General features: G+C 47.2%; 1 protein-coding gene across 3 annotated transcripts in view; it reads left to right on the forward strand.

Moving 5' to 3' along the window:
- LOC310765869 (cysteine-rich protein 2) overlaps positions 1-13,286 on the forward strand; it is a 47,448-nt gene extending 34,162 nt beyond the window's left edge. For all 3 annotated transcript variants that reach the window (XM_083621485.1, XM_083621487.1, XM_083621486.1), the window contains exons 3-8: positions 4,007-4,064; positions 5,383-5,520; positions 7,260-7,328; positions 8,784-8,878; positions 11,547-11,604; positions 12,101-13,286. In XM_083621485.1, the coding sequence (XP_083477611.1) occupies positions 4,007-4,064; positions 5,383-5,520; positions 7,260-7,328; positions 8,784-8,878; positions 11,547-11,604; positions 12,101-12,168 (486 nt within the window). In that variant the 3' untranslated portion in view covers positions 12,169-13,286. The remainder of the gene's footprint in view (positions 1-4,006; positions 4,065-5,382; positions 5,521-7,259; positions 7,329-8,783; positions 8,879-11,546; positions 11,605-12,100) is intronic.

Consider the following 13,286-nt stretch of genomic DNA (forward strand, 5'->3'; position numbering starts at 1 on the left):
ACCAGGCTGGTAAATCTGGCCCATGGACCCTGCCGCCCGCTCGGTCGGTCCCCACGCTGAGCTAAACCGGTGCAGCGTTTCATTGAAAAGAAGCCACGAACACCTTGCCGTGCGCGAGGACTGACTTCCGCAACTCTGGCACGGCTTTGGATTGGCTGCAGGAAGCTCCTGCAGCCATTCCGAAGCCTCGCCGCCTGCGCGCTGAGGTAAACCTGGCATTGTGACGGGCGCATCACAGCTCGGCGCTGCCGGTGGTGACGCACTCAGTGGCCACGCTGGAGCAGCTTGAGGGTGAGCTGTGCACAGCCTGCCCGCCAACCTGGCCTCAGACGACGGGCTGCAGCACATGGTGCACGCCGCCTGGGAGCTCCGGGTGTACGGGCCTGTCAAGAACGCCGGTGAGTGGGCAGTGCCGAGACGCGCTCCTAAGCGCATGCAGAGTGCGTTCCTCCTCCAGGTCTGGAGGCAGCTGTGGGACCGGCTTGCAGGGTATTTATATTTTTCAAAATATAGTCTGGCTCCCCACAAGATCTCAGGGACGGTAGACTGGCACCCTGATGAAAAAGTTTGCTGATGCCTGCTCTAACTCTTTTACAGTTTCCCCACATGTGGATTATTGTGCCTTCTGCCTCCCTGCATTTCCAACAGGTGTTTGGCCTAGATTTAAACATTCTGGCCAGGTGACAGGTGTTAAATACCACCTGTAGAGCGTTTTCATGCAATTTTTCTTTTAAATCATAACATGCAGTGAATTTTAAATTTTCCCTCCCAAGCCTCTCCCATGATTCCATTTGGATATTATAGCCAAAGTCCCTAGCCCACTGCACCATTACGGATTTTACTTCTTCCTCCTTGTCCTTCCAGTCAAGGAGGAGCCTATACATTTTGGAGAATAAAGGTAAAGGTAAAGGGACTCCTGACCATTAGGTCCATTCGTGACCGACTCTGGGGTTGCGGTGCTCATCTCGCTTTATTGGCCGAGGGAGCTGGCGTACAGCTTCCGGGTCATGTGGCCAGCAGGACTAAGCCACGTTAGCGAAGTTCGTAACCCTAAGCATTTGTAACCCAAGGTACCACTGTATAATGATTTCCTAATCACATGGTTTGAGAAACCTTTATGCACTTTGGCCTTCTCATAACCTAGATAAGCATGCCAGCCGTATCTATTATCGAACCTGTCAGGGCTACCCTAGGTCCCAGCTCACAAAGGACCAACGCTGCTTCGTTGTTAAGTATAAAAGTCTTTATTGAAGTTCAGTTTCACTTCCAGAGCCGCAGCGCGCAGCCCCACGTCTCAAGTGTCAGACCACTGATGCTCCGTCTGAGTCTCCTCCCCCTTGACACCAATTTAAGATTCTAGCCTTGCTCCACCTTCTCCGCTGCTCCTTCCTCCTCTGGGTCCGCCTGCCCGCCGGGGTTCCGCCCTTTCTAGCCTCTTCTCCCGCTGATTCCCCTGAGCCTTCTCCCTCCCTCCGGCGGGCTTTAGGAGCTGGTTCCCCATCCGGGTCTCCTGCTGTTCCGCGCGCCTGCACATTTGAACTTGGCGCACGCGCCCAGCCAGCAGCTTTCCTCCTGACCGTTCCACTGCTGCTGTCACTGCTTCCCCCTTCGGGGGGGCTAGCTGCAACTGACCTCCCCTCCGTTGGAGGCGTGGTCAGCCCTGACTCCCTCTCTGGAGGAGACACTGCCCCTGACACATGTGACTCTTCCCCCCCACTACGCTCTGGTGGGGAAACTGGTCCCGATCCTCCACTGCTGCTTTGGGGTTCCCCTCTGGCTCCTTGTTTCTGGTGCGTCCCCCCGGGACCCCCCTTGCCCTGACCATCGGCGCCCCCTTCTGGGAATCTTCTGATTCGCTGGAGAAGCTCATGGAATCTCTCGGGCCACTGTCATACTCCCCTACGCTGCCCTCGGATTCTTCCCCTTCGCTCTCCCAATCTTCTCTCCCCAGTGCTCCTGCTCCTGATTCCCTGACAGAACCCTTCTAGGTCCAGTCTTTTTTAATGTCATCCACTCCTGTATGCTGGAAAGGCAAGCTGCTTCATGAGACAGTTTCAGATCCGGTACTGCAAACCCTCCCCTTTCTTTTATATCGATTAATAATTTGTGCTTTATACTAGGTTTTCTGCCATTCTAATAATAATAATAATAATAATAATAATAATAATAATAATAATTTTTATTTATACCCCGCCCTCCCCAGGCTGGGCTTAGGGCAGCTAACAAGCAATAATAAAAACAAGTTGAATGAATACAACTTAAAAACAAGATTAAAATACAACATTAAAATATTGAAACATTAAAATATTAAAATGCAGCCTCATCACAGGAGGAGAAAAGGAAAAAGGAAAAAGAAAGAGGGGGAGGGAATCAAATTGGCTCCAAGCCAAAGGCCAGGCGGAACAACTCTGCCTTACAAGCCCTGCGGAAAGAAATCAGATCCTGCAGGGCCCTGGTCTCATAAGGCAGAGCGTTCCACCAGGCCGGAGCCAGTGTTGAAAAGGCCCTGGCTCTGGTTGAAGCCAATCTAACTTCCTTAGGGCCCGGGACCACTAGGGTGTTGCTATTTATGGACCTTGAGGCTCTCCGTGGGGCATACCAGGAGAGGCGATCCCATAGGTACGAGGGTCCTAGGCCGTGAAGGGCTTTAAAGGTCAAAAGCAGCACCTTAAATCTGACCCTGTACTCCACTGGGAGCCAGCGCAGCTGGAAAAGCACTGGGTGAATATGCTCCCATGGCAGAGACCCCGTGAGGAGCCTCGCTGCAGCATTCTGTACCCGCTGGAGTTTCTGGGACAGCTTCAAGGGCAGCCCCACGTAGAGTGAATTATAGTAGTCAAGCCTGGAGGTGACGGTTGCATGGATCACTGTGACCAGGTCGGGGAATAATAAATCTTAATATATCCTTCTGGTAATCTTTGAAGCAGCTCGCTGTTCCTATAACTGGAATGAGTTGAAACAAAAAGATCATTTTTGGAAGCACACTCATTTTTATTGTGGAAATTCTTCCCCAAAAGGAGATATTTAGCCTATTCCAGATTTCAGGTTTGTTTTTTATCTCCTTCCAGGTGCTGGCATAATTAGCCTGAAATAAAATTGGTGTTCTTCACTGTGAGCCATATGCCCTGATATTTAACTTTTTTGCTAATTTCCGGGTCACAGAACTCGTGTATTTCACTTTTTTCCTGGGCTTCCATATTTTTTGACCAATAATTTGACTCGAACTGAAGGATACCAAACAGTCTCCCAGCCGCTTGTTGACTTTTGCCACACTAGATTTTACTCTGAATATTTTTTCAGCTCCCTTAAGTATTTTGCCTTCTTGTAGCTCTAACCACTTGGCTAGCTCCTTAATAATTTGCTCATCTATAATCTCTTCGGTCTCTTAGGGGATACGTTTCAATCTCAGAGTCAACTCAATTAATTTGGCGTTTTGGTCGATTTTATTTCCCATCCTTTCAAGTTTGTCATCTATTATTGTGGTGTTCTCATTCATATCTTTTTTCATCTCTAATTTGTCTCACTTGCTTCTCATTTGAGGTGAGATGCTTTTTGAGCCCCCATGTGGCCTTCTCCTTCATGTTTGGCTAGTACCAGCAACTCTTCTGGGAACTGGAACGGCCTTTCTCTTTTGAAGTCCACAGGAGTTAGAACTCCTTGTTCTCATCACTACTGTCTATATGTGTGGGTTTTTTTGTTCTTTTTTCTAAATATCCCTGAAAACTGTGTGCGTATTTTATGTTCTCAGTATCTTTTAAAAATATTGATGTATTGTTTTTAAATTTTACAACAAGCACTTTGTGAGTGGATGGCAAATTTAAAATCTCAAATAAAATAACAAAACCTTTTGGCATCTCCAGATTCTTTATAGACTCAAGTTCACCTGAAATAGTCAATGCCCTCCCTTTATGATTTAGTGATTTATCAGCCTTCAGTGAACAATTGTTTGAAACTAATAATCTTTTCTTAACACTGGCTAATCTAACAGTTGCCATTTCTGTCTTAGCACGATGGAAAGCCGTACTGTCACAAACCCTGTTACGCAACATTATTTGGACCAAAAGGTAGGTTTCTCTTTCCGGGTGGTTTGACCGTTTCAACTCCAGGCACAAATGCTGATCTCTCTCTCTCTCTCTCTCTCTCTCTCTCTCTCTCTCTCTCTCTCTCTCTCTCTTACCTTCTCATCACCAAAGCCAACTAGAGACATCACTTTTGAGTTTATATAATGTCTGTCTTCACATATCTCTGGTGTGGCACACCTTGTGGTTTGAGGTGTGCTCTATTTTAAATAGGAGCAACTTTGAGCAGAGCAAAACATTACATGTAAACTTGTGGAACAGAGAAGTGCTGAGGTGGATGTTCCACTCTTTCCCTGCTACAACTACCCAAGTCCTATTCCCCCACCCCCAGTGTTTCTGCCTCATGAATGAAATAAGAAGTGAAAAATACTGCATGCTTTTGATTATTATCCCAGAGGCAGGGATGCTCTTAAGAAAGACAATGACTAAACCAGCCTCCTTAATAACGACGTGGTCTGGCCCTCAGGCAACTCCTCCCCGTGCCTGGGATCACTGGGATCAGGTGTCCCAGTGCAACCCCCATAGTGGAACCAGCTCCAGCCATTCTGTTGGCTAGGGCCCACTCCCAAGGTAGCTCTGACCTTCTCCCCTAAAAACAGATTAACTTATACAAACTACAAAATAAACCAATAGGAAATAATGAAAACATGAAAACATGAAAACATTTGCTGTTAGGGGACTTCCTTGGGTTTAGGAATTGAGCTCTTATGATGAAATCCCCTAACATGTTACTGGATAGTGACAGTATCTGCATTACTAAACTCTGGCTTTCTAAGATAAGGGAACAAGGGAGGCCTTTAGGTCGGATGTTCAGATCCTTAGTAGCACAGGCTCTCAACAATATCTTGATTACTGTTGAAAACACCCCTCCAACACAGACAGTGCCGGTAGAGGAATTTGCTGCTGGGTCCAAAACTTTGAAAGCACTGGGGACAGAGTAAGGGCTGGCGCTCACTGGGAGAGCACATAATTTTGTAGGCAGCTTCAACTCACTATGTAAGACTGCGAAAGACCCCTGTCTGAACGATCCTGAAGAGCTGTCTTCAAGTCAGTATGCTAAGCCATAGGGACCAGTAGTCTGACTCAGTTATGAAGCTGCTGGCTCCCTGTATGTTCTGATGCTGGTTTTAGCTGGCTGGGCTAGGCTGAGGAACCTTTTTGCCCATTGCTGCAACCAGGAACATGGTCTAGATGGGAAGGTGTTTATGGCTTCCCTCAAATACATAGACATGGCTGTAGAGAACGGGAAAGCAATTCTTTTGGGGCAGAAAGCCCTTCTGACCTCTCCTGCTCCATTTTCCAGGTGTGAACATTGGAGGGGCAGGATCCTACATCTATGATAAGCCCCAAACTGAAGGGCAAGTGGCACCAGGCCCTATTGAGCACATATCCAAAGTGGAAGAAAAGAAAGTGAGCGCAGCACCCAAGGGACCCAGCAAAGGTGAGCATTGGGTCCCAGAAAAGGCAGCTGGCCCAGGAAGCAGGAGAAGGGGTGCTGCGAGGGCGTTGGGGTTGTGGCAGGCAACAGCCTAGGCACCTCTGCTTCTTCCATTCCCTGCTGAGCAATTGGGAGACTCTGTGGTTGGCTCATTTCATGATTTCTGAAAACTAGCTTGCTATCCATTTTTGTTGCTTCTTGCATACTCAGTGCTGTGTGTATGTTGCAGTTCTACAGAAATGGAGAAAATTTCCATACATTTTAGGTCCAGGTAACCTGAAAAGCCATGTTCCCTCATAAGAACCTGCCTGGGTTCTCAGATCTTTGGGGGAGGCCATTGTCTCGGTCCCTCCCACCCTCATAGGCACACTAGGTGGTGAGGCAGGACAGGGCCTTTTTGGTGGTGGCTGCTCACAGACTTGGAACTTCCTTCCTAGAGAAGATAGACTGGTTTCCACTTTGTTGTTCTTCTGCTGACTGGTGAAGACTGTCTTGTTCCAACAGGCTTTGGAAACCGGCTTTTTAGAAGGAAAGGGTGGGTGCTGTGCTGTGCTGTTTTTTATTGTGAATATCTGTGTGTTTTAATGGTAGAGAGAGAAAGAGAAAAGTGACATTTCAAATTGCAAGGTACAAGAGGGTTTGTTTCTTTATTGCCTGGTGCAGTAGTTCAGTACATTTGTCAAGTGATGCTCTGAGCTCCAAGCACCCATTGAAACCTGCAGACAGCGGTAGGTAAGAACTGTCTTGACTGGAAGCTGCCTGGCTTCAGGTGGGCAGAAACTGACCAGTGAGACATGATGTTCTCTCCCACCAATGAAGGCAACCTGTAGCACTTGAACCTTACGCCAATCAGGTTGAGATTCTGCTGCCTCCTACGTTCTTTTTGCTGCATTAGCAGCACCAAAGTGACCTCCCTGCAGCACAAGCCTGGGCAGTGTGTCTGGAGGTCCAGGGCTGCCCAGATGAGGGCTGCCCCCTCTCGGCCTCACTGGCTGACATGGTCCAGAGGAAAGCAGAGCAAGACATTTGGCACCAGCTTGGCTGCAGGAGTTGCCAGAAGGAGGTGTACAGTGTGCCATCTGACCATCTTAAGGACTCAACTCTGGATTTATTTAGGGTTTACTCCTTAGCCTTTTCTTCTCCCAAAGATACCCCACAACGCAGCAGAGGGTTAGTATCAGAGTTTTCCGTCTCCTGGATGGGCTCCCTTTCCAGGGTGACAAGCTCCATCTGCCCCTCACTTATGTCCACAGCACGGGCAGAAACCGCCTTCTTTACCATTGGACCCACTCTTGTCCACTGAGTCTGCCAGAGCCTGTATTTGGTTCCTTCACCTGGTTAAGCCGGGCAGTCAATATCGTTTCCTGGGGTGCAGCTGCTGTCACATGCTGGCAGCTTCTTGGAGCCACAGGTGAGATTTCTCACTGTGTCAGCTATAGGAGAAGTGCTGAGAGCAGAGACACCCCTTGTGCATCGACTTCCTAGACCTGACAAAGGCCTTTGACCTCATCAGCCAAAAATGACTCTTCACACAGCTCCACAAGAGAGGATGTCTACCTCAGTGCCACAAGATGATTGTGTCCTTCCAGGAGAATAGGTGTGGCGTTGTCCAGTATGATGGCTCCTCCTTGGATGCTGCATTCAGAGCTGGTTGGCTGAAGAGGATCAAGGTCTGTCAGATCCAGTTCTTGAGGTTGGAGCTGAGCATTTGGAGAATTTATGCCTTCCCATTTGTGTTTCAGCTACCAGCATTACCACCTTCACTGGGGAGCCAAACATCTGCCCACGCTGCTCTAAGAAGGTCTACTTTGGTGAGTATTGGCCTGTCCTGCAACTGCCCCACCTTGGCTTCAGAAATACAGTGAAATGTTGCAGCTGGATGAAACCAGCATCACCAAGCCAGAAATGGTCATGGCCTGGAATGGCAGATAACATTTGATTTTTCAAAAAAGGAATATATCATCTCTAGCAGACAAGCAAGCTCCGATAAGAAGTAATTGACTCTCTGGCAGTTCTATGTAGGTATATTTACAAAAAGACACATCCAGAGCCCAGCTTCTCGCCTGTTCGCATTTACATTTGTTGGTCAGTCTGAAATCTCGCCCCTCCCACAGCAGGAAGGACGCCAGACTCCTGCCTTTCCCCTCTTGCTCTTCCGTTGCCTTCTGATTTTATCCAAACGCCTGGATTGAGGACTGAGAGGCTGACCTCCCCCCTCCTGCTCACTCTCACTCAACCCAGACTCAGACCTCTGCTTATCTGCTGATTGCCTAGCAACGCTTTGACTGCTTTCCAACTCTTCCTCTCCTTAAGAGCTAATAGAGTCTTCTCCAAAAAGGGGGGGTTGAACTGCCCTTTCTTGATTCTGACAGGCAGTTCTCTGCAAAGTTGGTCCCTAGTTCAATCTCTGAGTCTAACTCATCCCCTGCACTCTGGGGGGCTATGTTCCTGACATCCTGATTTCATAGTAGGGAGTGGGTTTGTGTGTGCTGGTGGCTAAAGAAACAAAGGATTTAAGGGTCATTCCAGTCTGCTAAGACTCCAATCTGTAAGGGTACACACCAAGTTCTACCTTGGCCTATAGAGTTGTGCCAGAGCAAAGAATGGCCAAATGGAGCAAGTTCCACCAGGTCTGTTCTTGGAAGTTTTTGGCAGAGAACTGATCGGTCCAGTGACTGGCTACAATTTCTAGATTTATACTTAAGCAGCATGCTCACTCTGTTAGAAAAGTGGGGCAATTTCTAATGGGACTATTGATGTGCATAAGGGGATGGAATTCCTGCTGACCCTTGTACACAGGACTGAACGGAACAAAGTAACAAGGATTCTGCATGTAGAAAAGTTGAATTCTGTGCCCTATATAAATCATAAAGATTTGCATTGCTGTATGCAGTATCTATTCTGCTTCTGCGAGGGGCAAGAAGCTATGAAGAGCACTGTGGCCTCATCTCTCAGTCCATGGAACTGAGCCTCCTTCTAGCTTTGGGGATTTTGCCCTAAATGTGCAAGCCTTTCATTTCACCCAGACTGGGTGGAAACCTGCTTTAAAGGAAAAGGGGAGCTGAGATTCTGAGGATGCGGAATTGTGGCCAGAATGTTGCATTGAGATTCTTGTGTCAAACCCTTCCGGCACTGCTTTGGATGTGGTCTGTCTGATCTCTGGAGGATTTTTTTGTCTGATGGTTTTCTGTGAGGCACAAGTGGCATAAGTTGCCATGAGGACAGATTGACTTGCAAATTCGCATGCCACTTCTTGTCTGTTCTAGCTGAGAAGGTGACTTCACTGGGCAAGGACTGGCACCGCCCCTGCCTGCGCTGTGAGCGCTGTGGAAAGACTCTGATCCCCGGAGGCCACGCTGAGGTAAGGCTTGTGTGCAAGCACTGCATTCTAACACAGGTGTCTCCGGGTTGGGCAGATATTTTGCACATTTAAAAGACATGTAGTGCTTGATAAAATTGTCACAAAGTGAATATTCACAATTTTTGTATGATAGTTTCATTTTTTTCTGAATGGCTTTCTCCTTATCTAGAAGTAATATTGGTGAAGGATACTGAGAAAACACTGCCCCCCCCCCGCACATCAATCCAATAGAATCTCTCTCTATGTGCATTTTCTTATGGAGATTTTCCTACTCTAAGGGATAGGTGTTGTTTTCAATTCATAAAAGGTTGTACACTACAAATTTCAAACCACTCACCATAATAGCAACACAGTCACTAGAAATGCATTGTTAGGGGTCATGGTTTTAGTAAAAACACAGAAGCATTTGCCTGTGAGAATGCCACCAGAAGTTTGGGAAATGGCTTACAACCTGAGGATTGGGTTAATGACACACAAAATGTATCCTGGAGTGATCTATGGTTTTGAGCAACTTCACATCTGCACTTCCAAAATATCATGGTTGTGAAAGCCCTCTGAGAATCGGTAAAAACCATTAGCAAGAAATGCTTGTTACATAAAGATAATGAGGAAGAGGCTCTGATTAACTGACTTTTACCAGTGGCAGGTTAATGTGGCATTGGTTTATTCCAAACTTAGTTGTGAAGAGCTTACACAGTATGTATCGGTCCAGTTTAGAGAGGGGTTTTGCTCACCTTTCAGAAAAGGTCCACTCCATCTCCTCTGACTTTGGAGTCATCCTGCCTTAATGACTTTGACTTCTCATAGTGTACTTCTAGTCCCTGTGACCTGCACAGAGCATAGTCCTTTGTCTGCTCTGGAATATTAAACACTCCCTCCTGTTTTAGGTTCTCTTGAGCCACTTCATACAGTTGTTGTGAATTCCCAGCATACACTTCCAGAACCAGATAACATTTATATGTTCTTCATGTGTGTAAAGTGCTTTTTTGACATAGCATTTCATCTTCTAGAAGGAAAAATGCAATGTGAGAACTGTCAGAAGTTATAAACCTAGAGGCAGATTGAACCTTGTATGTTTAGCTGCCTGTTTGCTAACTGATACAGCAATTTGATGACGAGCCCTGCTTTGTAGCCAGAAATCCTGGCTGCAGCTCTTCCCCTATGAACTCAAGTTGGTTTTGGCATGCACGGCTTCCTCTGCTACTGCTCTGAAAAGCAAACAAGCTGCATTCTTCTGTGTCCAAAGAGCAGCTGTATGTATGCAAAAGGAGCAAGCAAAGAAGGGCCCAGGTGCCCCACAGCATCTGAGACGTTGACCTGGGGGTCTCTCGGGGTTTGGCTTTGTCCCCTTTGCTATTTACCATTTATATGAAACCGCTGGGAGAGTTTGGGAGTTTGGTAGCTCCGGTATGCTGATGACACCCAGCTCTATTTCTCCTTTTTCAGCTTTCCAAGGAAGTGTCTTGGTTCTAAACTGGTGTCTGTCATCAGTAATGGACTGGATGAGGGTGAACAAATTGAAACTTAATCCAGACAAGACAGAGGTGCTCTTGGTCACTGTGAAGGCAGAACAGACAATAGGAAGCCTGTGCTGGATGGGGCCACCCCCCCCCCCTGAAAACACCAGTTTGCATTTAGTGTGTGCTCCTGGACTCAGCCCTGAGTGTGGAAGCCCAGGTCTCTGAGGTGGCTGGAAGTGCAGTGGCAGAGTTAGTTGCCAGGTGTGCCTCTTTGTGGAGATCTTGGCTTGGGCCAGTGTGATACACGCCGTAGTTAGATCCTGTTTGGGTTCTTGTAATGAGTTCCACGTGAAAATGAGTTCCTATGAAAACTGTTCAGAAGCTCCAACTGGAGCTGCCTGTTTTAAAGGAAATGACTGCAATTTTTTTTAAAATTGTAATTATCTGTATGTTAATTACCCCCCCCCCCGGTATTTTTAGCTGTTTCTGTTTTATCTGTATGCTCCTTGAATTCATGTTAAGGAGAAAGGCAGAATATAAATAAATAGAATAGGAGGGGGAAATTGCAGTTCTGCACTGTTCCTAGTGGCTATACACACTGTACATTTAAATCTCATTCTGTCTCCAAAGGATTCTGGGCAATGTTGTTTACCCCTGACAGTTACCATTCCCAGCAATCCATAACAAACCACAGTACCTAGAATTGTTTGAAGGGGAAACGTGTTTCAAATGGGCTATAAAGGCATAATGTAGACACAGCCAGAGAGTTCCAGCTCTGGATGCGAAAGCTCCCATGTTGTTCAGGCACAGTATACCACTGCTTCATATTAATGGCTTTGGCCTATGAGATCTCAGACATGCAGAATCCTTGGGTACCAGCCACAACAGAGGCAGGCCCAAGCCTTTTGGGTTGCCCTTGTCCTTAGGCACGAGGTCATTTCCAGGCAGGGAGATTCAGCATTTCACTATGATCGGTGCCACATGGGCCAAGTTGGATCCGTGGCCAGCATCTGCTTTTGGGAGGGGTCTTTGAGAAAGACCCCTGCCTCTCCCTTCCCCCAGCACTTCCACACATACCTGTTACTGGCCAATAGGAAAGGCTCCTTGGTCATGCAATAGTTGGCCATCCAAATAAGCCTTCCAGTGGTGGAGAGACTGGTCTTATGGTTTACAGCAATGTATTTCTCTCCCATTTTCCTTCCCTCCAGCATGATGGACAGCCTTATTGCCATAAGCCATGCTATGGGATCCTCTTTGGACCAAAAGGTGAGTCTGATATTGGGACAGATGGATTTTCTAGAACTCGGTTGTTAAACAAGAGACAAGAAGGTTAGCAGGCCTGACATAAACTGATGTAGTAAGAGATAATTAAAAGAAAATACAATGAGAAGATGATGATGATGATGATGTTGATAATAATAATAATAATAATAATAATAATAATAATAATAATAATAGATACCAGTTTGATCTCAAACTTAAACATCATTGCCCACGTACATGGAGTATTTTTGAAGTTAGTCAGTGCTGTGCTATGTCCCCAAACAGAGAGAGGCTTTCTTTCTCACATGGGATGGCAGTTACAAGTCAGATCTGCGTACTCCTCTTGGTCCAAGTGGGAGGAGCAACACCATTTGAAGCAGAAAAGAAACTTAGCACAGAAAGTTGTGCATTCTGCTTTCCTCTTCTGCCCGCTGGGTGTTAACTGGGCCTCTCTGCTTTCAACCATCTTCCTCCATTGATGCTTCTGCTGTTTTTGCAGGTGTGAACACAGGTGCTGTCGGAAGTTACATCTATGATCAAGACTCTGAAGCAAAAGACCAGCCTTGAGAGCTTCTTCTCTCCATCTCCGTTTCCTGCTCAGCCCACTTCCACTCCGTTCTCTTAGACTAATCTCCGTGTGTGTTTAGATGTAGTGAAATCAACTCCTGGCTTGGCCCTGTCACAAGAGCGGATGACGTAGCTGTGCTTGCCCTGCTGTCTCCTCCCTGGGTCAGGCTGGCGTTCTATTCCCTCCTCTGTTTTTATAACAAAGGCTATGCTATAAAAGCACAGAGAGCCGCCTCTCTCCCCTGGGTCCTCCTTTCCTTTTCCCTTCATCCGTCAAGTGTGTCCTGGGCAATGGCCTGAGCTGTCCTCACATGGCTGCTTGCGGTCACACAAACCAGGCTTTATTCCAGGGATGTTCTGCAGCCAACTATCGCTCCAGCTTAGTGTGGGTCATTTAATGGCTGCCTGCCAAGAGAGGGTAGGACAAGCTGAGCAAAGCAGGGGATTTGCTTCATTTTTTGAGCCATCTTCTTCTGGGGCTGCTGGTATAGCATCTAGATTCCAAACAGCCCCAGCTATCGTCTAGCAGGCGAAGACTCAGCCATCCTGGGAGCAAATGCAGCAGCTGGCTCCATCTGCCGGCTGACCTGGACTCCTGCATGCTTGGCCAGAGCTGTGTTGTTCCCACTTGAAATCTCATCTCTGGACGGAATCTGTGGGCTTGTGAGCCCAGGAGAGGGCTTTTGTCATGACTTGGGAGAGGAGGTGAAGGCCTTCGGAGACCTGTGTAGGCCATCTGCCAAAGGATGTATTTGTCCCTTTTTGGCTGATAAGTTTAAATGTGAGGGGTACATTGTGTCTGTTGCTGTGGGGGTGGGGAAGGAGGGGACTCTGTTTACTTGCAAAGTATCCCATTGTGGGTGTGCCCCCCTGAGTGTTTGAGGTTTATTCATAACTAGATAGTGATTTGCTTTTTGCTTTGGAGAATGGCTTGCCCTTTCCATAGCCTGGGATATTAGCCAAAGACACAGCCAGCACCAGCCGCGGGGGGTTAGGGGTCAGAGGCTGAATTAATCAATCCGCTTTGCAAAGCCTGCACTACCCAAATTGCAGACCACCTTCTTTATCCCAAACTGCCTCGTCTAACTTTTGCTGATAATAAAGGCATTTGGCAAACA

The sequence above is a fragment of the Podarcis filfolensis genome (genome assembly GCF_964270895.1).
Source record: "Podarcis filfolensis genome assembly, chromosome: 6".
Classification (NCBI taxonomy): Eukaryota; Metazoa; Chordata; class Lepidosauria; order Squamata; family Lacertidae; genus Podarcis; species Podarcis filfolensis.